Source organism: Meles meles, chromosome 21 (assembly GCF_922984935.1).
Source record: "Meles meles chromosome 21, mMelMel3.1 paternal haplotype, whole genome shotgun sequence".
NCBI classification, from domain to species: domain Eukaryota; kingdom Metazoa; phylum Chordata; class Mammalia; order Carnivora; family Mustelidae; genus Meles; species Meles meles.
The window spans coordinates 32225948-32247949 of NC_060086.1; the positions used below are offsets into that span (position 1 = coordinate 32225948).

Sequence of the window (22002 nt, forward strand, 5' to 3'; positions counted from 1 at the left end):
CTCCATTTTATAGAGGAGAAGACCGAACTTCAGAGAGGTTGAGGAAGCAGCCCAGGACCACAGAGCTTATGAGGGGTAAAGCCGGGATTCAAACGTAGGCAGCACTTCCACTCTCAAACACGACCCTAATCAGCCCCTCTGTTACCCAAAAATTCAGAATCAGTACTAGGAAACACGAATCAGTACTAGGAAAAAAGTACTAGAAGCACTAACAGACCTTACCTGTCTGAATGAATGGGAGCCCCAGCCACTTCCACGACATCAAGAAGGGAGCAGGACTCAGTCACCCAGGCTTGGGTTCGAGTTCCAGCTCTGCCCTCTATAGGCAGAGTGACCTTAGGCAAGTTGCTAACCTTCCTGAGTCCCAATTTCCTCATCTGTAAAATGGAATAAATATATCCATGTACTTCACATCACAGGGTATTTTGTAAGGAGTGAACTAGAGGATGTATATAAACACATCCATGAAGCAGGCATATAGGAAGTCCCTGTGCGGGTTAGTTTTATAATCATTCCCTTCTACTTCCCTTAGAATAATTGTGGGTTTGGCTTTTTTTTTTTTTTTTTTCCTTTAACCATCCCTATCTGTACAGGCATTTTAAGAAAAAAGTAATTATTAGTAAGTCTGACTCTGATTCATTCAAACAAACTTATTCTAAGAATCTGGTCCTTATGCGCCCCCCTGGACCCGGCAGGAAAGTTTTGTCTCAGTGTGGTGAGCCTTCTACGTCCTGCTGCTTCAGTCTGTGTCTTCACACATGCTGTTCCCTCTGCCTGGAATGCTGTTCCTTGCAATCACTAATGAAATACTGTTCGTTTATTTATTTATTTATTTGTCAGAGAGAGAGAGAGAGAGAGCACAAGCAGGCAGAGTGGCAGGCAGAGGCAGAGAGAGAAGCAGGCTGCCCATTGAGCAAGGAGCCCAAATTACTGTTCATCTTTTCAGGCTGCTTCAAGACCCCAGAACACTTCAGTGGTATTCGGTACATTCCCATTTCTCAGAGGAGGAAATTGAGGTGTAGGGAAGGTAGGTGACTGGGCTCAGATCATGAGGCGAGAATGCAGCAAGGAGGCCTGGAACACAGACAACCTGAGAACTCCTTAAGGGTGGGCTCTGGGTCTTTTTCAGGTCTCTGCCTCTGAAGCCGGCACCCACAGGGGCTCAAGCCTGCTGAATAAGTGAATAGTGGAGGAACGAATGAACCGTACGGGCAGCATCCCTGTGGGAGCTTTGTGAGCACTGGTCTGCACGGCTACACTATTAGCATCTGCCCGGGCTGGTCTCCAACTCGCAGGCTCATCCAGATAATAGAGATTGACATCTGTAAACCACACAGACCTGAGTCCCAGGACTCGAGAGCCAACGAGAAAGAAACAGGAAAAAAAAAAACAAAACCCACCCTAGTGCATGGACCCTGGCCTTAGGGATCCCCACGGAAGAGCAGAGCTCTCTTTCCTCATTTCCCCCCTGTCCCTTCATTTCACATTCGTTTCTTGTTACTGGTATTACAGGTTATGCTGTTCTTTACTTCTGTGTCTCCACGCTCCCCAAATCTGGAAGCTTCCTAAGGATAGGGGGCTGGGTCTTAGTCTCATTTTTATTCTCTGCAGCATCTATGCTAGGCATAACAGACACAGGCGAGGAACGTTTACAGTCACAGAGGGCTAGAGTGGCAGGGGGCTTGAGCTCTGCCACGTACCAGTTTTGGGACCTTGAGCAAGTTTCTCAACCTCCTGAAGCCCCGATGTCCCCACCTGTAAAAGGGGAGTGAGAATTCAGCTGACATAATAGGGTTGTTATGAGAATTTAATAAGCTCAAGTTCACAGCTAGAGCTCATTAACTACCATTATTATTAATAAGTCTTTAATAACTAATCAGAGACCAAGAAGAGGCACAAATAGTTTTTTCTTCAATTAACACATAAGAAGGAAATGCTTGCAAAAATGAAACAACGGGGGCATCTGGGTGGCTCAGTCAGTTAAGCGCCTGCCTTTGGTTGAGGTCATGATCATGGGGCTCCCTGCTCCAAGGGCAGCCTGCTTCTCCCTCTCCTTCTGTCCCTCTCCCCTGCTCCTACTCTCCCTCTCACTCTCTCTCAAATAAATAAATTTAAAACAATGAAACAACAGTATGAACATGGAGAAACATAAGTAATTGGGTTTGATCCACGTGTATGCTAGATAACGATCAAGTTCATAATCTTCGTATTCATGCTACATAGTTCCTGCTGGAAATTACACATTCGCTGTCCATCCAGCCTAGAGCAGAGATGGTCACATTTCCTCAATCTTAAGCCAGAGCTTGGTCTCCCACCAGACAGCCAGAGCTGCCCTACCCCTTGTCATACCTTTCACACTCATGGAAATTCCTACCACTTAACCAATGGGATTGATGAAGAAAAAATTAGGATCACAGCAAAGGATAATTACATTGACCCTCACTTGCCCCTGTGGTCTTATTCTCTATCCAAGAGCATATGTGATCTTTTAAAAAACAAAAACCAGCTCATGTTAGTCTCCTGCTTAACACTCAGCAGTAGCTTCCTCCATAAAAGGAATAAAATATATACTTTTTTTTTTTTTTTTTTTTTTTTTTTTGGTAACCACAACCTACAAGTCCCTACCCAGTCTGGCTCCCCTCTGATTCATCTCCATTGTCTTCCTTGACTCTCTGGGTGCCAGCCACCTTGGTCTTCTGTCTCTTCCTCTAACACGGCAAGGACCTTTGCATTTGATCTCTGACATTTACTGGCAAAATGTCACCTTCTTAGAGAAGCATTTCCCGACCACCAGATGGGAAATATCCCTCTCCTATTATTTCCCATGTAACTCTTACCATTTGAGCTACATTATTTGTTTGCCTATGTATTATCTGACCCCTTCGCTTCCCTGAACAGAAGCTCCCCATGGGCAGGAACCGTGTCTGCCTTGCTCAACACTTTATCCAAAGCCCCTAGAACACTTTCTGGCAGTCACAAAGCACTCAATACCTATTTGTTGAATGAATACATGGGGAATGGGCGGGAGGAACAGATTAAGGTCATTTTTCACTTTTTATTTTTCTATTTCAGATGAATTTCAGTTTTTTTAATGAAGCGAACATACTAGTCTGTACACTCGAAAAAAGAAATCATGCCAGAACAAAATAAAACTGAGATAATAAAATTAGCATAGTTAATCAGACAGATGAAAGGAACATAAAACCTTTGCCAAGAATCGATTACGTGGATCGCCGGCAATCCATGCTGTTTCCACCCTCCCACTGTTAATACCTGAAACATTGGCCAGTAAATGACCTGCTTGCTAGTCAGCACACACCGTTGGACTTTTAAATAATCGTCGCCTCCCCTGGTGTTTCAGCTCTCTGCTTTAGTCCAGTCCCCCACTCTCAGCTCATTTGTTTCTACCTCTGTGCTTTAGCCAATGCTTTTACCTCTAAGGGCATTTCCTCCCCGCTGTGCCAGTGCCTGCCTCACCACCCCCACACCCCACATTTCCTCTGTCCAAAATCTTGATCATCCTTTAGGGGATGTGAAAACCTATCGTGAAATGGCTACGACCACAGACAACTGTGCTTTTAAAAAGCTCCACGCTTTTTCAAAAGTCACCTTGTCTTTGTGTCTCTCTCAATTAATTACAGTTGGTTGAAAGCAGTATTTTTATACATCGAACCACACCAAAATGTCACTATCCATTTTCCAACTGAGTAAAAAGAAAAAAAAAACAACAAACTAACTCACTGCTAGGGGCAAAATGCTGTCTCAGGTGAATGCAAGCAATTGCCTCGAATCCTTCTCAAAGGAGAAAATACCAGGTGGTTTGCAAGGGTTCAAAAGCCATTCCTCCAGACATTCCCACGAGGAAGAACGTGGTGTATACACAATCATTATCTGCGATTTACAAAGCAATGGACACAAGCAAGAACTGACTGGTGAGCTCAGAATAACCCTCTCCCATATTGTTGGGCGCCATCCACTTAGGTCCTATTATGACAAGCTTATAGCACTGAGCACCTACAATGTGCCAGACTCTGTGCTAAATGCATTATATACATTATTCCATTAAACCTCCTGACAGCCTGAAGTGGTCATTATGATTATCATCCTGTTGGGGGAGGTTATGGAGAGGACCACCATTTGACCCAAGAGCTGCCACCCCCCCCCACCCCGAGCAACTGCAGACTCCTCACTCCCTCCCCTGTTCTTGAAATGTACAAGCATTTTCACAGCGGAAGCTATTCCAAGGGCACAGCCTTGAAAGAGTAAGGTGTTGCCAGGACCATCTGGAAGTATATATAACTGAACCCTATTCAGGCCTCCATGAAACTTTTTAAGATTCTGGTGGGCAGGTTTGGAGATCTACTTGCCTTGTGGCCACCTATAAATTTCCTTGCTGGTTACACCTGCCACCTGTCTCTCTGGAGCGTCCTGACTCTGTCTCTCCTTCCTTCCTCTCCATGTATGGGGGTTCAGTTTTGAATTTCACCTTGGAGAAGCTCCCAAAGTCTCAAACCAACATATCCCCATTTTACAGATGAGGTAACTGACACACAGAGAGTTTCACCAATTTCCCAGGGTGACAAAGCAACAAAGTGTTAGAACCGGTTTGGACCCATTTAACCAGATTTCAAAACTCCCATTCTTTGCGGCTATATGAAATGTATCTTCCATCTAAAAACTATAGTTAAAATTGAAGATAATAGTTCATACAACTTATCCTGAAAATGACCAGTTCTGCAATCTTTTCCCCCCTTTAAAAATTGTTTTTTAAGGGCTGCCTGGGTGGCTGAGTTGGTTACGTGTCTGACCGTTGGTTTTGGCTCAGGTCATGACCTCGGGGTTTTAGGACTGAGCCCTGCGTGGGGATCTGCACTGGGCACGGAGTCTGCTTGAGATTCTCTCCCTCTCCCTCTGCCCCTCCAGCTCATGCTTTTTCTTTCTCTTTCTCAAATAAATAAATAAATATTTAAGAAGAAAAAAAAAGACTTAAAAAAGGTCAGATTGCAGACAAAAGTCCAGAGATCAAAGCTTTCTAAAGGTAACAACCGTGGATTTATGATTCAAAAGGAGGACTCTAGATCGGTGCCTTAAGAATATTTCAAGTTCGAATGGGAGGAAAAAAAAAGCAGATTTGGGGATCCATGCAAAAGGAGATCAGAAACTGTAGTCTTGTATGTGAATAGGAAGCAAAAGTCAGTCTTTGATGGTTTGGAACAGAGAAGATGAGAAAGGCTTTCTACTAGGCTTTTAACAGTTTGCAGCCTAAGACTCAGAAGGATAAAAATTTCAGGAAGCTAAAATGCTTTACATTAGGTGTTCAGTGTGATTTTCCTGTATGTTTGAAAACTGTCCTAACAAAATGGTGAGAAAATAAAAAGCTGTAAGAGAATGATTAGGGAACTGACCATCATGGCAGATTGAGTCCAGAGTGTTCTTTATGCAGTGCCTTGCAAAGGATGGAAGGATGGAATCTGTTGCTTCTACAGATGTAGTAATAAAATAATTGAAGCAGCCGACACGTACTGAGCTCTTAAACCTTGAGCTCGACATATACCTTCTTACTGAGTTTTTGCAATAGAGCCATAGGTAGGTCCTGTTACCATCCCCATTTCAGAGAACAGAGGCAGAGTAAGCTTTAGAAATGTGCCTTGAGTCAGTCCCATAGCAGCAAGGGTCAGAGCCAGCATTCAAACCCAGAGTGTGTTTGAACACGGCTTCCACTCTGCAACGACCCAGCATTCATTCAAGGCCACTGGGGGCTCCAGAGACCAAAAGGGTGGCCGTGTACTAGTACGTGTTCTGAGACTCACACAGATTGGAGAGAGCTTCCTGAAACTGTGAAAGCAATAAACCTTCGTGTTAAAAGCAGAGAGGGGCTCTGGGTTCAAATCCTGACTCTGAAACTTCACCATCACAGCTCCTAGCAAGCCTAGCTTTTTCCAGCTGTGGACGGGGAGTCACAGAATTCACCCAGGAGGTAGCTGTGGGGACTGAATGAGATAATGCCTTTAAAGTTCTTAGCACAGGACCTGGTGCATGTCCATCTTATCAATAAAAAGCAGCCATTGTGGGGATTATTCTGTGCTTGTAGGAAGCAGAGCCCCTCAGCCCCAGTGTCATGCCAAAGTACCAAAGCCAATGGGTTTTGAAAGGAGGAAAGAGGAGGTAGGACCCAGATTTTAAAGGGAGCAAGAAAAGAGGTTGGGAGCACTGTGGGTGCCAGGTACATTTGATTGTGATTTCAACCTGAACCCTTGAGAAGCAGAATACAGTTGAGCCATTCTAGGAAGATTTTCTGAATTTGTCATAATAGGTGTAGAGAAGGAGCACACACACACACACACACACACACACACATGCATGGACCCACACCATCTTCTACCAAGTCAAGACAGGAGCACACTCAATACTTTGACCCAACGTAGCTCTGCAATTGGAAATGAGCACGGTTACCCAGAGCCAAGGCAGGAAGCTGAGGGTCCTTGAGAAGGGTGAGAGGCCCTTCCCAGCCGGGCAGGAGGCAGCGTGCTAGGGGGAGCAGTGAAAAGACAGGGGCACCACAGGGAGCCCTGGCTTTGCAGGGAGGGCTGCTGCCCCTGTGGGGCCCTTGCGGCTGCCTCTATACTCGAAAGCAGGAGTTTTAACCACTGCGTCCTATTCATGAAAAACAAAAATCCTTGGTTTATCTGCAAACACTGTGGACACCTAAATACCATAGACAGACTCGGCAAATAAAGTCGGCCCGTTTCAGAAGTGCCTTCTAGGATTATACCCAAACCAAAGACTGAATGAGTCAAGGGAAAAGGAGAAGGGTGCGCATATGGTTAACCTTCCCCTAACCCTTTCCGTCCCACCAGCAACCCAGGAGAAGGCGGGGGAAGAAAAGCTGGGGATTTCGGGTGTGCCCTAAACCTCGCGGCGCCGGGGGAGAAACAAGGCAGAAACCCAGCGGACACTCCCCCCTCCAGGGACGTGGGCGCTTTCCAGGATGGTCCGACCGCTCCAGCGTCCTAGCGCATCCCAGACGGAGAACCGACTCTCCTCTCTCAGCTGCGGGCAAGACCTTACTTTCCAAGACCAGCTGCGAGCTTACAGATCCGGGACTACCCAGTCCACCCCAGGCTCCCGGCTTGCTGCCTTGAGATTCCCCGAGCCTCCCGGCGAAGCCCAGCCTGAAGGGTCCCCCTTAACAAAAGGTTCGCGGGAGAGCGCGTCGCTGCGCAGCGCTGCGCATCCCCCCCAGCCCCGAAAGCCCCGCTGCGGGGGCGCTCCCTTGGTCCGCTCCCTTGGTCCGCTCCCCCACGATCCCTGAGCTCCCGCGACCACCGGCTCCAGCGCACGGATCCCCAACGGTCCTCCCCCACCCCCTTCCAGCCGAGTACTCACTTCTCCCCAGTCCCTCCGCTGTCCACGCCGTCTCCTCCACCGCCCCATAGCGCCTCAGAGGCTTCTCGGTTTCCAGATGGGTGGACAGAGATTGCTTTAACTCCATCGCTGATCCCCGCGGGCAGATCGACGGGTCCCCCTTTACTCCATCCCCGCAGCGGGCTGCAGGGAGGGAGGCGGCTCCAGCCAGCAGCGTTTTAAGGGGCCGGGCGCTCGTGACGCTGCTCCATCTCTTCCGCCGTCAGGGCCAGGGAGCGCTGACTGGTACCCAGCAGGGGGAGGGATGCTGGGCGCATGCGCACTGGAGGTGAGGGGGGGGCTGGGGGGTTGGGTAGAGAGAGAGGGGCAGATGATAACTCTAAGAAGAGCAACAAAAACAACAACTAAAATAGAACCAACGCAAAGGAAATAAAAACCTAGCCCCCACCCGTGCCGAAGCCGGTGGTCATGCTTTGCCGGGACACTGCGCAGCTTTGTGATCTGTTAGCGGGCTGCTAGGTTTTGAGTGGGATTGGTGAGCGCCTCTCTAGCTGTGGGCGATGGATCCATCTTTGGTGGGGAGCGTGCAGAAGCCCGAGTGTGGTCCTGAATCTGTGGGGTTCTGAGCTTGGTCGGGTGCATTTTTGTGAGAATCTCTGGGCTTTGCTTCCGCATGTAACTAGAATGTGGAATGGGACAGTCTTGTTACCCCGATGCCCTGTGTCAGTCAACTCCATAGGTGTTTGCATGGACTTGAGAGAGACATGAACATATTTTGGACACAAATATAATAAAGCTGCTTGGATCACGGATCTCTGCTTTCCAGAAACTCAGAGGTTTATCTTAGCAACACAGCATGGAAGCATTAAGAGTACAAAGTAAAATCAGCAGCTAGATTGATAAAAATGAGGAAGAGTTTATTGAATGAGGACAGGGTGCTAAACTTCCTAATAACTGAAACAGATGCTCTTTTCTCAGCCTTGTTTTACAGAGCATGAAACTGAGGTGCAAAAAGATGGTTTGCTCCAAGTCCCACGCTTACCAAGGGGCCTGGTCAGCAACTGAATCCGGACTTAGCCTCTTTATCGCACTGATTTCTTACACTGCTCTGATATGGCATTCGGTATGGCAGGAGGGGTGGGAAGGAGGCTGGAGGATATGAGTTGTTTGTTTGTTTTGTTGCTTTTAAGATGTCATCTGGGGTGATTTTTATACCCATATCTTGTGGAAGTGTTGCATGGGCCCAGTTGTTTAAGAAAAGTATTTAGCCACTGGTAGTAAGTGTCCTTCAAAAGTCATTATCAATAGGGGTACCTGGGTGGCTCAGTCAGTTGAGTGTCCAACTCTTGGATTCAGCTTAGGTTGTGATCTCAGGGTCAAGGGATCGAACCCCACACTGGGCTATGTGCTCAGCAGGAAGTCTGCTTGAGGCTTCTCTCCCTCTGCTTCTCCCCCAACAGACACACTCTTTCTCTCTCTCAAAATGAGTGGATAAGTCTTAAAAAAAAAAGTTATTATCAATAATGAACTTCTAAATAGCCCATGGGAGAAAAAGGAAATAAGAATGAAAATCATAAACTGTTTAGAGCTGATAACCATGAAAGTACCACATATCAAAACTTGTTAAGTTTTGGTGGAAGTAAATGTTTAGCCTTCAGTGCCTACAGTAAAAAAAAATTGGTGATGGACATTGGGGAGGTTATGTGTTGTAATGAGCACTGGGTATCATATAAGACTGATGAATATATAATATATATTATTATATATACTATATAATAATATATATTATATATTATATAATAATTATGTAATTATTACATAATTATATATTTTTATATAAATAGATATTTTTATTTATAATAAAAGTATAAACACAAATAAAATATATATATTTATATATTATATATCATATATAATAAATATATATAATTATCACATAATTGTATAATTATACATTATGTATAATTAAGTAATTATACAAAACTTGTAATAAATTATAATTTATTATTAATTTATAATAAATTATATATAATAAGTAATTGAATTTAGGTTAAAAAATAAATTCCAACTGACTCCCCCCAAAAAAAACATAAGGCTAAAAATAAGTGGGTAAGGATGAATGGATAAGCAGAACATGGTCTAGCCATACAACAGAATACTATTCGGCCTTAGAAAGGAAGGGCGTTCTGCAATATGTCACAACACGGATAAACCTTGAGGACATGATGCTAAGGGAAATAAGCCAGTCACAAACAGATACTGTGTGATTCCAATTACATGAGCCATTGAGAGGAGTCAAATATCATAGAGATAGAAAGTAAAATGGTGATTGCCAGGAGCTGGGGGAGGGAAGAATAGAGAGTTACTGTTAAATGGGTAGAGATTTGTAGTTTTACAAGATGAAAATAATTTGGGGGATGAGTGGTGATGCCTGCATACAAATGAATGAGTATACTATACCCTTAAAAATGATAAAAATGGTAAAAAAAAAAATGGGTCAAGTGTTCAACTCAAAAGACTTTGATGAAAAAGAACAGATGGGGTGCCCTGGGGGCTCTGTTGATTAAAGTCTGACTCTTAATGTTGGCTAAGATCACGATCTCAGGTTCGTTAGATCAAGCCGGCGTTGGTTCTATGCTAAGTGCAAAGTCTGCTTGAGTTTCTTTCTCTCTCCCTATCCCCCTGCCCCTCCACCCTACTCTCTCTCTCTCTCTCTAAAATAAATAAATCTTTAAAAAAAAACTGTGAAGTAGAAAGAATAATAACAAGACCATAAATTTTAAAAATGGAAAAATAAGAAGAAGTAGAGGAGATCCATAAAACCAAAAGTTCATTCCTTGGGGGGAATATTACTAGTAAAGAAAGCAAACCTCTTGGGGCGCCTGGGTGGCTCAGTGGGTTAAAGCCTCTGCTTTCAATTCGGCTCAGGCCGTGATCCCAGGATCCTGGGATTGAGTCCTGCATGGGGCTCTCTGCTCAGCAGGGAGCCTGCTACCACCTCTCTCTCTCTGCCTGCCTCTCTGCCTACTTGTGATCTCTGCCTGTCAAACAAATAAATAAAAATCTTAAAAAAAAAAAAAAAAAGCAAACTTCTCAAGACCCACCAGGATAGGCACTCATGAGTAATACTAAGAATGAAGAGGGATACATGATACAAATACAGGAAGGTTTTTTTTTTTAACCAGTTGAAATAGATAACTTTCTTTAAGAAGTAAATTACTAAAATGTATTTAAGAAGTAAAAAAACAAATCTATAATCATTTTGAAAACTGAATTCTCTTATTTTTAAGATTTGTCTATTTTAATGAAAGAGAGGAGGGGGAGAGGGAGAAGGAGAGAGACAATCCTCAAGCAAGCTGCCCACTGAGCACAGAATCTGACTCAGGGCTCAATCCCAGGACCCTGAGATCAAAACCAAAAGTCAGCTGCTTAACCAACTAAGCCACTCAGGCACCCCAAAAGCTGAATTCTTATTATAAAAATTTATTTTCCTCCTAGTCCCACAAAGGCATCAGGCCCACACAGTTTTATAGGTGAGCTTTTTAAAAATTTTTTTTAAGATTTATTTATTTGACAGACAGAGATCACAAGTAGGCAGAGAAGCAGGCAGAGATGGGGGTGAAGCAGGCTACCTGCTGAGCAGAGAGCCTGACTCGGGACTCGATCCCAGGACCCTGAGATCATGACCTGAGCCGAACCGAAAGCAGAGGCTTTAACCCACTGAGCCACCCAGGTGCCCCTTATAGGTGAGCTTTAACAAAATAACAGATAATCCTTATTTCATAAAAATTATTTCAGATCTCATTTTATGAAGATAATATATGACCTTGATATCAAATCTAGATTAAAATGGCACAGTAAAATAATTCTAGAGTGAGCTTACCTATAAACACAGGTACAAACGTTCTAAATGTTAAAATACATTGTGAACAAATGAGATTTATTTTAAAAATGTAGAAATGACCTCATAATCAGAAAATCTATTGATAGAATATGCCTCAGTAACAGATTAAAAGAAAAATCTGTTGGATGACCTTAATGGGTACAGAAAAAACATTTGAAAAAATCAGCAGTCAAATATATGTCTGTCTTTTTTTCTTAGCAAATTAAGAGTAGAAGATCATTTCCTTAACCTTCTAGAGAGTCATTATAAAAAATCAACAGCAAACATTTGACATTTACTATTGACTCTCTGTGCCTGATCATTAAGGTCAGGAACAAAACAAGGATGACTGTCATCTCCACTTTGGGAGATCCTAGTCTGGTTAGACTGGAAAAATAAATGAAGCATAAGAATTGTATCAAATAAATAAAATATTTTTAAAAAACCTATTGTAAAACTTTAAGACATATGAAGAAAATCAAGAGCCCCAAAATAGACCCGCATATATGTGGAAAGCTGGTATATGACAGAGGAGTCATTACCAATGAGTACAGAAAGGATAGACTCTTCACTAAATGATGGTGAAGTAGTTGCCTAACCAAATGGAGAACTAAAATTAAAATGTCAACCTTGGACTTCCTAACATTTAGATACATATCATATATAAAATTCCAGGTAGATTAAAGACCTGAATGAGAAAAAACAAAATTTTTAACATTTGTAAGATCATATAGAAGAATATCTTTATTCTTTCGCAGTAGAAGCTTGTGTTAGCTAAGACCCCAAAACACAAACCTTGAAGAAAAATATTAAGAAAAAACATTTCATTACACTTTCATGAAACTTCCACGGCCATTAAGTAGTGATCCCCATATTCCCTCTCCCTCCAGCTCCTGGCAACCCCCGGTCCTTTCTTTCGGTATGGATTTACCTGTTCGGGGCATTTCACATGAATGAAATCGTATACTGTGTGAATTTTGTGTCCAGCTTCTTGCTCTTTGTGTACTGTTTGCGTACTCCATGCCATAGCATGAATCAATATTTCCCTCCTTTGGACAGCCACGCCATGTATGAATACGCCCCATTTGGTTTATCCGTTCATCCATCAAGGGACATGTGTGTGGTTTCTACCTTTTGGCTATGGTGAATAGTGCTGCTCTGACCATGTGCATAGATATACCTGTTCGAGTACCTATTTTAAGGTACTGAAGACTGGAATTGCTGGGTTATATGGTAATTCTGTGTTTAGCTTTTTGAGAAACAGCCTCACTGCTTTCCATGTGATTGAGCCATTTTACATTCCCTCCAGCAATGTAGGAGGGATCTCATTTTTCCACATCCTCACTAACACTTATGATCCGTACATATTTTGGGGGATTATAGCCACATCAATGGAATAGACCAAACTACTACCAAAAAAGGGATGACCTGTAGAGACTTAATATTAAACTAAGGAAACCAGATGGAAAATAGTACATACTGAATGATTCTATCCATGTAAATTTCAAAAACAGACAAAATTTATCTATAGTAATAAGTGTCAGAATGGTGGCTACTTTAAGGGGGCTGCTGAACAATAGACAAGAAGAGGAATTCTTTAAAATACTAGAAATATACTGAAATGATTGATGACATAGTGGGATGTGTGTGTGTGTGTGTGTGTATGTGTGTGTGTACACATACACATATATATGATTTCCATGGATATAATATATATGTGAATATGGATATTCATTGAGAAAACCACTTAATATAAATGCCCTTTACTGTGTGGAAATTATATCTCAGTATTAAAAACTAATTAAATGGGGCATCTGTATGGCTCAGTCAGTTAAGCATCTGCCTTCCACTCAGGTCAGGATCTCAGGGTCCTGGGATCGAGCCACACAACGGGTTTCCTGCTCAGCAGGGAGCCTGCTTCACCGCCTGCCCCTCCTCATGTGTACAGTCCCTCTCTCTCTCAAATACATAGATGAAATCTTTTTTTTAAAGAAACTAAACAAAAGGGTGTATAAATAAAATTAAAGACAAAATGGTCAGTAGGTTGAGGGATCTTTGTCATGTTATTCTAATTTTCTGTATTAAATTAAATTAAAATTAATGTCATAATTAAAAAAAAAAAAAGAAAAAATAGCCAGACCTCTTAGATCCAATCATCCAACTCCTAGGAATCTACCCTAAGAAATATTTGAAATATTAAGAAAAATACACACAAGGTATTTCTTATAATTTCTGTAAAATGTGGGAATAGTCTAGTATCTTACAAAAGGGAAATGGCTAAATAAATTACTTAATGTAAAATTATGTTTACAAAGAGTTTGAAGTGTCACGGGGAAACATTGTAACACAATGTTCACCAAACATAGGAAGGAAAAGTAGAGAACACAGAGTAATGCAAAGTATGGGCTATTGTTTTTGATCTTTTGTTAAGATCAAGTATACACTGATTTCAGTCATATTAAGTATTTCATAAAGTGATAACAGTAGGAATTAAATGAAAAATGCTGTGATCCAATTTTGTTATCTGTTCACATATGTACATATCCAATAAAACAAAAGACTTATTTTTTTTAAGATTTTATTTATTTGAGGGACACCTGGGTGGCTCAGTGGGTGAAGCCTCTGCCTTTGGCTCAGGTCATGATCTCAGGGTCCTGGGATCGAGTCCTACATCAGGCTCTCTGCTTGGTGGGAAGCCTGCTTCCCCTCTCTCTCTCTCTGTCTACTTGTGATCTCTCTCTGTCAAATAAATAAAAATCTTTTTAAAAAAATTTAAAGAGAATATTTTATTTGAGAGAGAGAGAGCAAGCACAAGTGGGTAGAGGAGCAGAGGGAGAGGTAGACTCCCACTGAGCAGGGAGCCCAAGGTGGGACTCGATCCCAGGACCCTGGTATCCTGACCTGAGCCGAAGGCAGATGCTTAACCAACTGAGCCACCCAGGTGCCCCAAAAGAAAACATCGAAATGACATATACCAAAGCATTAAGAGTGACTACCTACGGACCGTCAAGATAACAAAAAATGTTTTGTTTGAATTCTCTAATGTTCCCAGAAGGGATAGGTGTTACTTTTATAATCAGAAAAAGAATCAATAATGTTTTTAACGCATGGAAAATAAAAAGACTAGGAGCAAATACACAGTGATATTCACAGTAGTTGTTTCTAAGAGTGGAAAGTTGGGGGAAACCTTTTCCTTTTTAATTTTCTGAATTCTCCAGTCATCTCTACTGAGCACGTGCTGTTGCATCGTTGAAAGGCAGATGAATTCTGTTTCTAAAAATGTGTAATACAATTCCGTAATCCTAGGGGACAAAAGGAGCTTTGCCACAGCCATGCCCAGAACCCTGTCTGTTTGTGTTAGTCTAGGGTGGTAATGCTTCAGGGTCGGTAACTGACTGAATGAAGTAACCATCTGCGTGGAATTATTAAGTGGTTCTTCCAGCCCTGGCTTCCCATCCTGGCTCTGTGCCTCTCTCTTCTGGGAATGCCAGACTCGTAGGGGATGCTGGATGATTACAAAGGGCCAGTACCACACACTTGTATAACTGTCATTTGGGTTGATTGAAAGGGAAAATAATGCAATATCATCTTGGTAATTTGATCCTTTATTCTGCGTGTTAACAATTTGTAAATGGACGCAACCCCCAGCGTATCCGGAACAGCACGTTGTTCAAACATGCAAGCTTTTGAAATCCGGAGTATCTGAGTTCCAGCCCCGAATCTGCCACCTGCCAGCTGCATTACCCCATGTGACATACCACTTAATTTCCCTGAGCTTTACTTTCTTTACCTCTCAGCCTCTAATGACACTATGCGGGGGGACTGCTGCAATGGTGAAATGAGAACACGCGTGTCGTGACATTTGGACATTTGGAGGGCCCCAAAACAACTGGCATCGTCTTTGCTGTTTGTATTATTATTCCCACTACTACATTCTGCTGGCTGATGGTTTGGAGTTCTCACCTTGAGGGCATTTACTCAGGTCTCCAAGACAAAGCAGAGATCTGTTAAAAGAGACTCAGGAGAGAAATTGGATCTCTCACTTGTTGCGGGTGGAAATGTACCCCGGAGAAGCCACTTGGGAAGTCAGCCTGGCACTTTCTCAAAAGGGTTAACATAGTTACCATAGGACCCAGCAATTCCAATCCTGGCTATGCACCCGCAGGAAATGAAAAAAATACGACCATATAAAAACGTGCGCTCCAATGTTCATAGCAGCACGATTCTGGAGGTCCCAAAAGCTAGAAGCAACACAAAAGTCCATCAACGATGATGGACAAATAAAATGTGGCATGTTCTTAAGGTAAAATAGTATTTGGCCATAAAAAGTGTCGATAGCATGCTACAACATGGGTGAATCTTGAAAACACTATGCTGAGTGAAAGATACCAGTCGTAATTGACCACATGTGTATTGCATGATTCCATTTATATGGAGTGCCTGGGATGTCTGTCTATAGAGGAAGCACATCTATATAAACTCTATAGAGAAAGGAAGCAGGTGAGTGGTTGCCTAGGGCTGGGGGCCCAGGAGGGTTGGTTCCAAAGCAGAACTGTGTACTTTTTTCATGCAGAGTTGGGAATCCCACAGTTCTCTGTTTGTAAAGCCTGTGATCAATGTCTTAGGAGCTCATAAGCTTCCATAAAGCAAATCTGGATGTGTTTGTTAGGCATCTCAAATAAATACAGATGGGGTACAATAGACCAAATGTATTGACAGACCTCCTCCCAGCTTAGGGAGAAGTGAATACCGGATTAAGCATAAAAGTATGAGCTTGGGGTTTAGGGTTTCATCTCCTGAACAATGCAATAACATATCCTTAGTTTCCAAAACACACAAGAGACACCACTAACATTCTAGTGTGCGTGGGGTCCTCGCTACACTGCTGACCAGTTCATAACCTTTGGGCAAGTCGCCTCTCTCCATTCCACTGAAATGGCTCAAGATCCCCATTTCTTGTTATATCCATTCTCTTTGTTTCGATCATCATCCTACTTGATCCCTCCAAAAAAATTACAGCCTTGCAAACCAGACCCTACTCTAAACGCCCACTGTACCTGCCTCCCAGAACACCTCTTTTCTGCTCATCCTGGTTCCAGCCCCCATGGTTCCATCTCCATTATGAGCTCTTTCCCCATCGCTCACCGCTTTCAGTGATACCTCTGCAGTCTTCATCCCCTTCCAGCTCTTCTCTTCTTTTTTTTTTTTTTTAAGGTTTTTAAAATTTATTTGACAGAGATCACAAGTAGAGAGGCAGGCAGAGAGAGAGAGAGGGAAGCAGGCTCGCTGCTGAGCAGAGAGCCTGATGCGGGACTCGATCCCAGGACCCTGAGATCATGACCTGAGCCGAAGGCAGCGGCTTAACCCACTGAGCCACCCAGGCGGCCCCAGCTCTTCTCTTCTCATTCTTCACCCCTTCCTAGTTAAAACTATCCTTTGCGGTGGCCCCGACCCCAGTGGCTTCTGATTTCCATCCGCAGCCCCTGTTCCTCTCCTGTGTTCCACCACCCCTGCCCCCGCCACCCCTTGGAAATACCCAGCTGTCTGGGGAAAATTGACAAAAAGAGGGAAATGGATTTGGAGGAGCAAACAGAGTTAAAGAGAGTTCCAGAAAGCACACTGTGTGCTTTCAAGCACACTCTTGAAGGAGACTTAGGAGAGAGAAAAGAAGCTAAGGAAATATAGACCCAAGACTTAAGACCTGAAATCCTGCATCTGTTGGAGAGCTGGGACTGGTGCTTCTGCACGAAATGCTCAAGGGGAGGGCATCAGGTGTTTCAGCCATGCTGAGACATGAAGTTATTATGAGAGAAGCCAAGGCTATGTTCCTATGTAGGGTACGGAGGGAGTCGGAGAAAAATCCCCAGGGTGCATGGGGACTCTCTCTGTATTATGGCACTTTTCTAGTTTTTTGTTTTTGTTTAATACTTTTTAAAGATTGTATTTATTTATTTGAGAGAGAGAGAGCATGGGAAGGGGAGGGCCAGAGGGAGAAGCTGAGCAGGGAGCCTGATGCAGGACTCGATCCCAGGACCCTGGGATCATGACCTCAGCTGAGGGCAGACCCTTAACTGACTGAGCCACCCAAGCACCCCTTTTGTTTTGTTTTGTTTTTAACTGAGTTATTGATCGGTTACTACAAACTGGGCACTTTACAAGACCTACTCTTCTTCTTCTTTTTTTTTTTTTTTTAGATCTTATTTAGTTATTTGACAGACAGATCACAAGTAGGCAGAGAGGCAGGCAGAGGTGGGGGGAAGGAGGCTTCCCTCTGAGCAGGGAGCCCAATGCGGGGCTCGATCTCAGGACCCTGGGATCATAACCTGAGCTGAAGGCAGAGGCCTTAACCCACTGAGCCACCCAGGTGCCCCAAGACCTACTCTTCTTAACTTTACACTCCAAACAGTATCCTATGACATAGAGGCTTGTTGCTCAGAGAATTCCTCATTAATAAGTAAGTAAACTGCTTACAGTAAAAGGCAGGACCTGCGTTCAGTCTCAGCCCGCCAGTCCCAGAGGCCACTTACCCACACTTCACACCACCTCTCAAAGCCTTCCTTTCCATTCAAGGAATCACTATGGCAATGCCCAGGAAAAGAGGTTTATAACCTCAAGATGTGAACATTTTCAAGATCAGATCCTTAGGTCTTTGCCCAAATCTGCTCCATCTGAATTAGAAGTCTCACATTTTTTCCTCAGTACCTCACTCTCCAATGTGCTGTGGTCTCCCCCCCTGACCATAGTTGGTCAACAAATCCTACTGATTCTTGGACATCTCTCCCAAATCCAACTGTCCCATTCCTACTGCCTTGTTTTAGCTCACTTCTGCATCGTCTTTCACTTAGACTCTTGTAAAAAAAAAAACCATCTTCTCTGCTTTCCACCACTAGAGACCATTCTCCACACTGCTTCTAAAGTTATCCTGGAGCACACATACATTCAATGCCCCTCGTGTGCTTAAAATCCTCCATTGCATTCCCGTTGCCTGCAAAATCATTGATGTAACCTGTCTCCTTGGTTTTGAGGAATTCAGGTTATCCCCAACTTCATGGAATGATCTAGAAAACTGTGAGAACAGTCTTGCAGCTAAAGTTCTGGAGATATCCTTTCTGTCCTTAGGAGGAGTTCCTAAACGTGAAATTGCCGAGTCAAAGGATATGTACATGGTCAAGGGCACCTGATGCCTTTTGTTAAACAGTCCTCCAGAGATGTCCTGCCAAGTTATACTCACCAGAATTGTGTACTACATGGGGATCTTTATTGGCTCAGCCAGTTAAGTGTTTGCCTTTGGTTCAGGTCATGATCCCAGGGCCCTGGGATTGAGTCCAGGGTTGGGTCCTGTGCTCAGCGGGAATCTGCCTCTTGCTTTTTCCTTCTCCCTCTACCCTTTCCCCCACTCATGCGCTCTCTTCCCCCACTCTCTGTCTCTCTCTCAAATAAATAAATAGATAAAATATTTTAAAAATAATTATATAAAAGGTGTGTACTACAACTTACTACAGTTCACATGTTTATATGAGTCTATGCACGGAATAGAAATGTGCTCTATTCACTTGCAAATCGTCAGAGCTGGAATACAGACTGGCACACAGTAAGTACTCAGTAAATGTTTGTTGAATGAATGAATGAATGAAGTAAATGGAAGAGAAGCTATTAAAAACTCCCTGATTTGTGTATAGCTCTCACAGGCACGTCGTAACACAACTGCTCTCTGCTGTTCTCTGTGCACCTGACTGTTCCATGTGGAATGATCGGGAGCCCGGCTCTGTACACAAGGCTGATAATTCCCAGAAGCTCCACAATACTGCTCCCATGGGAGCAAAATCCTTGTATCCTATCCACACTGGCTATGTAGGTAGAGACGCGATTCTACTCTCTTCCATTTTCCGTCAGCCCCGAGGCAGGTCACATACTCTGGGAAAAGGCTGACATAAACCTTATAGCAAAGTGAATAGAGGAGCCACAAGTTCACAGATCTGTATTTCCAGATGTGTATAAGCAAGTCTGTTGGACAGCTCCGCTAGACTAAATGTCCCAGAAGCACCTCACATCGAATCCCTTCTCTCCAAAAGCAGCCACAGCAGATGACATTTTTCTTCCAGCCAGTCATTCAAGCCAGAAAATGTGTATTTCGACCTACAAATCTTGCTGATATTAGCCTGAGTGGTTTGACATTGGTTAACCTATAGCCTGTCCCTTCCTCTCTGTTTCTATTACTGTTGAAATAATTTGGGTTCCAGCGATGTCTCCCCATGGACAATGCAATATACATTTAATATTTACTCTTCCAACAAATATTTGTGAGCCTGCATTCAGTGCCAGAGAATGTGCTAGATTCCAGGGTTCAGCCATGAAGAAGTGTTGTTCAGTAGTTGGCAGAAACTGTGGGTCAAGGCAGGTGGCCAATGCATAATGTATCACCTTCTTGGAGATTCTTTACGAATATTAGCACCTTAGAAGCTCTGAGAACTATTCAGCTTTGTGTAGCCCTGTCCTGTGTTTCCCACACTTCTCTCAACAAGGAACCCTCTTGTTGGATATCAGTTACAAGGTTCGTAACACCGTGTGTCACAAAGTGCATCCTGGGACATCCTCATGAGAAGGAACATAAAGGTTTCAACCGAGACCTTGTATATTTATTTCTCTGGGGATGCCCTGTTTTGTTAGGTTCTGTCTATAAACAAGCTGCATTTGTTAATATATATGATTTCCCATTTTATTAAAGAAATACCTATGTAATTCGGCACCTCCGAAGAGTGTTATGATAGAGGTAAGCCACAAATGGCAAGAAGCACTGATTTAGATGACAAAGTTGACAAATGAGGCTTCCTGGAGGAGGTGACATCTGAGCTAGGTTTTGAGGTCGGGATAGGAGCGATCAAGTGAAGAGGGAAAGATTTCTGGGCAGCTGGAACAGCAAGTAGAAAGATCCAAAAAGATACAAATGAGTTTGGGGAAGTCCAAACCAAAATGGCTGCTCTATTGAGGGCTTGTTCTGTGCCAGGCTCAGAGTTCTGGGTTCTATGCACATTACAAACCAATGAGTTGGCTTTTCTTACCTACCCACACACATGCCTTTTTTTTTTTTTCCTTCTCTTTAACAGATGAAGACAGCCTCAGTGAGGTTAAGTGAGATTTCCAAAGTCACCCGGGGTGGTGCCAGATATATATTTTTTTAATATTTTATTTATTTGACAGAGAGAAATCACAACTAGGCAGAGAGGCAGGCAGAGAGAAAGGAGGAAGCAGGCTCCCCACGGAGCAGAGAGCCCAATGCGGGGCTCGATCCCAGGACCCTGAGATCATGACCTGAGCCGAAGGCAGAGGCTTTAACCCACTGAGCCACCCAGGCGCCCCGTGGTGCCAGATATTAAAACCAAGTCTGTATGACCCAAAGGCCCGTCCGTGTGTTCAACCACTGAGCTGCTCCAAAACTAAGCTGCCATATAGGTAGGAGTCAAGGCCAGCAAGAGATGAGACTCCCCAGGCAGAAAAGAGTCACATTTGGCACCTAGGTCAAAGGAATGTGGAGGTTATCCAGAAGGCCACAAAAGACCCTGGAAGGAACCACTGATATTCGGCAGGATAGAGACATAGTCAGTACTTCTGAAATGGCATTTGATGGTTACTGGGAAAATGGGGTGGGGAGTGGAGGTGATATAAAATTAGAGGCAGGGATCATTATTTGGGAGGCTCTAGTGGTAAAATACAAAAGTGCTTCTCAAAGTTTAATGGGCTAAAATGGACATTCCGATCCAGATGGTTTTAGATGAGGTTCTGAGAGTCTTACAGGTTTCCACGTGATGTTGAGGCTGCTGGTCCGTGGACCATACTTTGAGTAGCAAGGCTTTACATGACAATGTACAATGGCACTAAGATCAAAAGGAGGGTCTAGACCAAAGTGACATTAAAGTGACAACAGGACTTGCTGACCAAGCAGCAAGGGGTAGCCACAGTAGGCTAACATAGCTCTTATGAATGGTAAAGGAGGAATGTTTGAATTAATCTGTGCAACTCTGCTTTAGAATGGTGACTTTACTTTCAGTTCGCTGTGTTGTCTTCAAGGCCCCAGGACGAGATGGGGCCCCTCAGGTTAGGATTCTCTGGCAATGTGTATTTTTCAGAAGCGTAAAAGAAGATAAAACAGAAAACATTGATTCAGTATACGTCACGAGCCAGTCACTCCGTGCATGCCTCTGAACACGTCATTCCTCCTCCGGGAATATCTCCACGCCCACCACGCACACACGGGAACTGATCTTTCCTTCCTTTCTATCACTACTGTACTTTTCATCTACCTCTTATACTGCATTAAAATTGCGAGACGTACAGTCATAGAGCGTGGATTTTGGAGTCCGTCGAACTTTGAGATCATAGTTCTGCTATGTATTGGCATGGTGATGGAGACAAATACTCTTGTTTGCTCAGCTATGAAAATGGGCCTGATATTTACATGCTTTCCTTCAAGTCACAGGAAACCTAATTCACGGTGGTTTACACAATAACAAAGATCCACCAGCTTCTGTAAAGGAGAAGCCGGGAGATAGGGTAGGCTTTCAGCATAGGCTGGTCCGGAGATGATGAAATCCTCATTGTTCGTCTGAGATTCTTGCTGTGCTACCTGCTTCTTTATGTGCCCTGCCTTCATGCTAATAAAAAGGGTCACAGAAGGTACAGGCGTCCAATATTAACACCCAAACCAGAAAACGACAGCATACAGGCCTTGGTCCTGGTTTTCCCAGCAAAAAGGAGGC

At 43.5% G+C, this 22002-nt stretch overlaps 1 protein-coding gene across 1 annotated transcript in view; it reads right to left on the reverse strand.

Annotated features, from left to right (window-relative positions):
• Positions 1-7644, reverse strand: part of BMERB1 (bMERB domain containing 1) — a 106215-nt gene extending 98571 nt beyond the window's left edge. The window contains exon 1 of the mRNA XM_045993651.1: positions 7387-7644. Coding sequence (XP_045849607.1) covers positions 7387-7492 — 106 coding nt within the window. The 5' untranslated portion in view covers positions 7493-7644. The remainder of the gene's footprint in view (positions 1-7386) is intronic.
• Positions 7645-22002: the final 14358 nt, after the last annotated feature.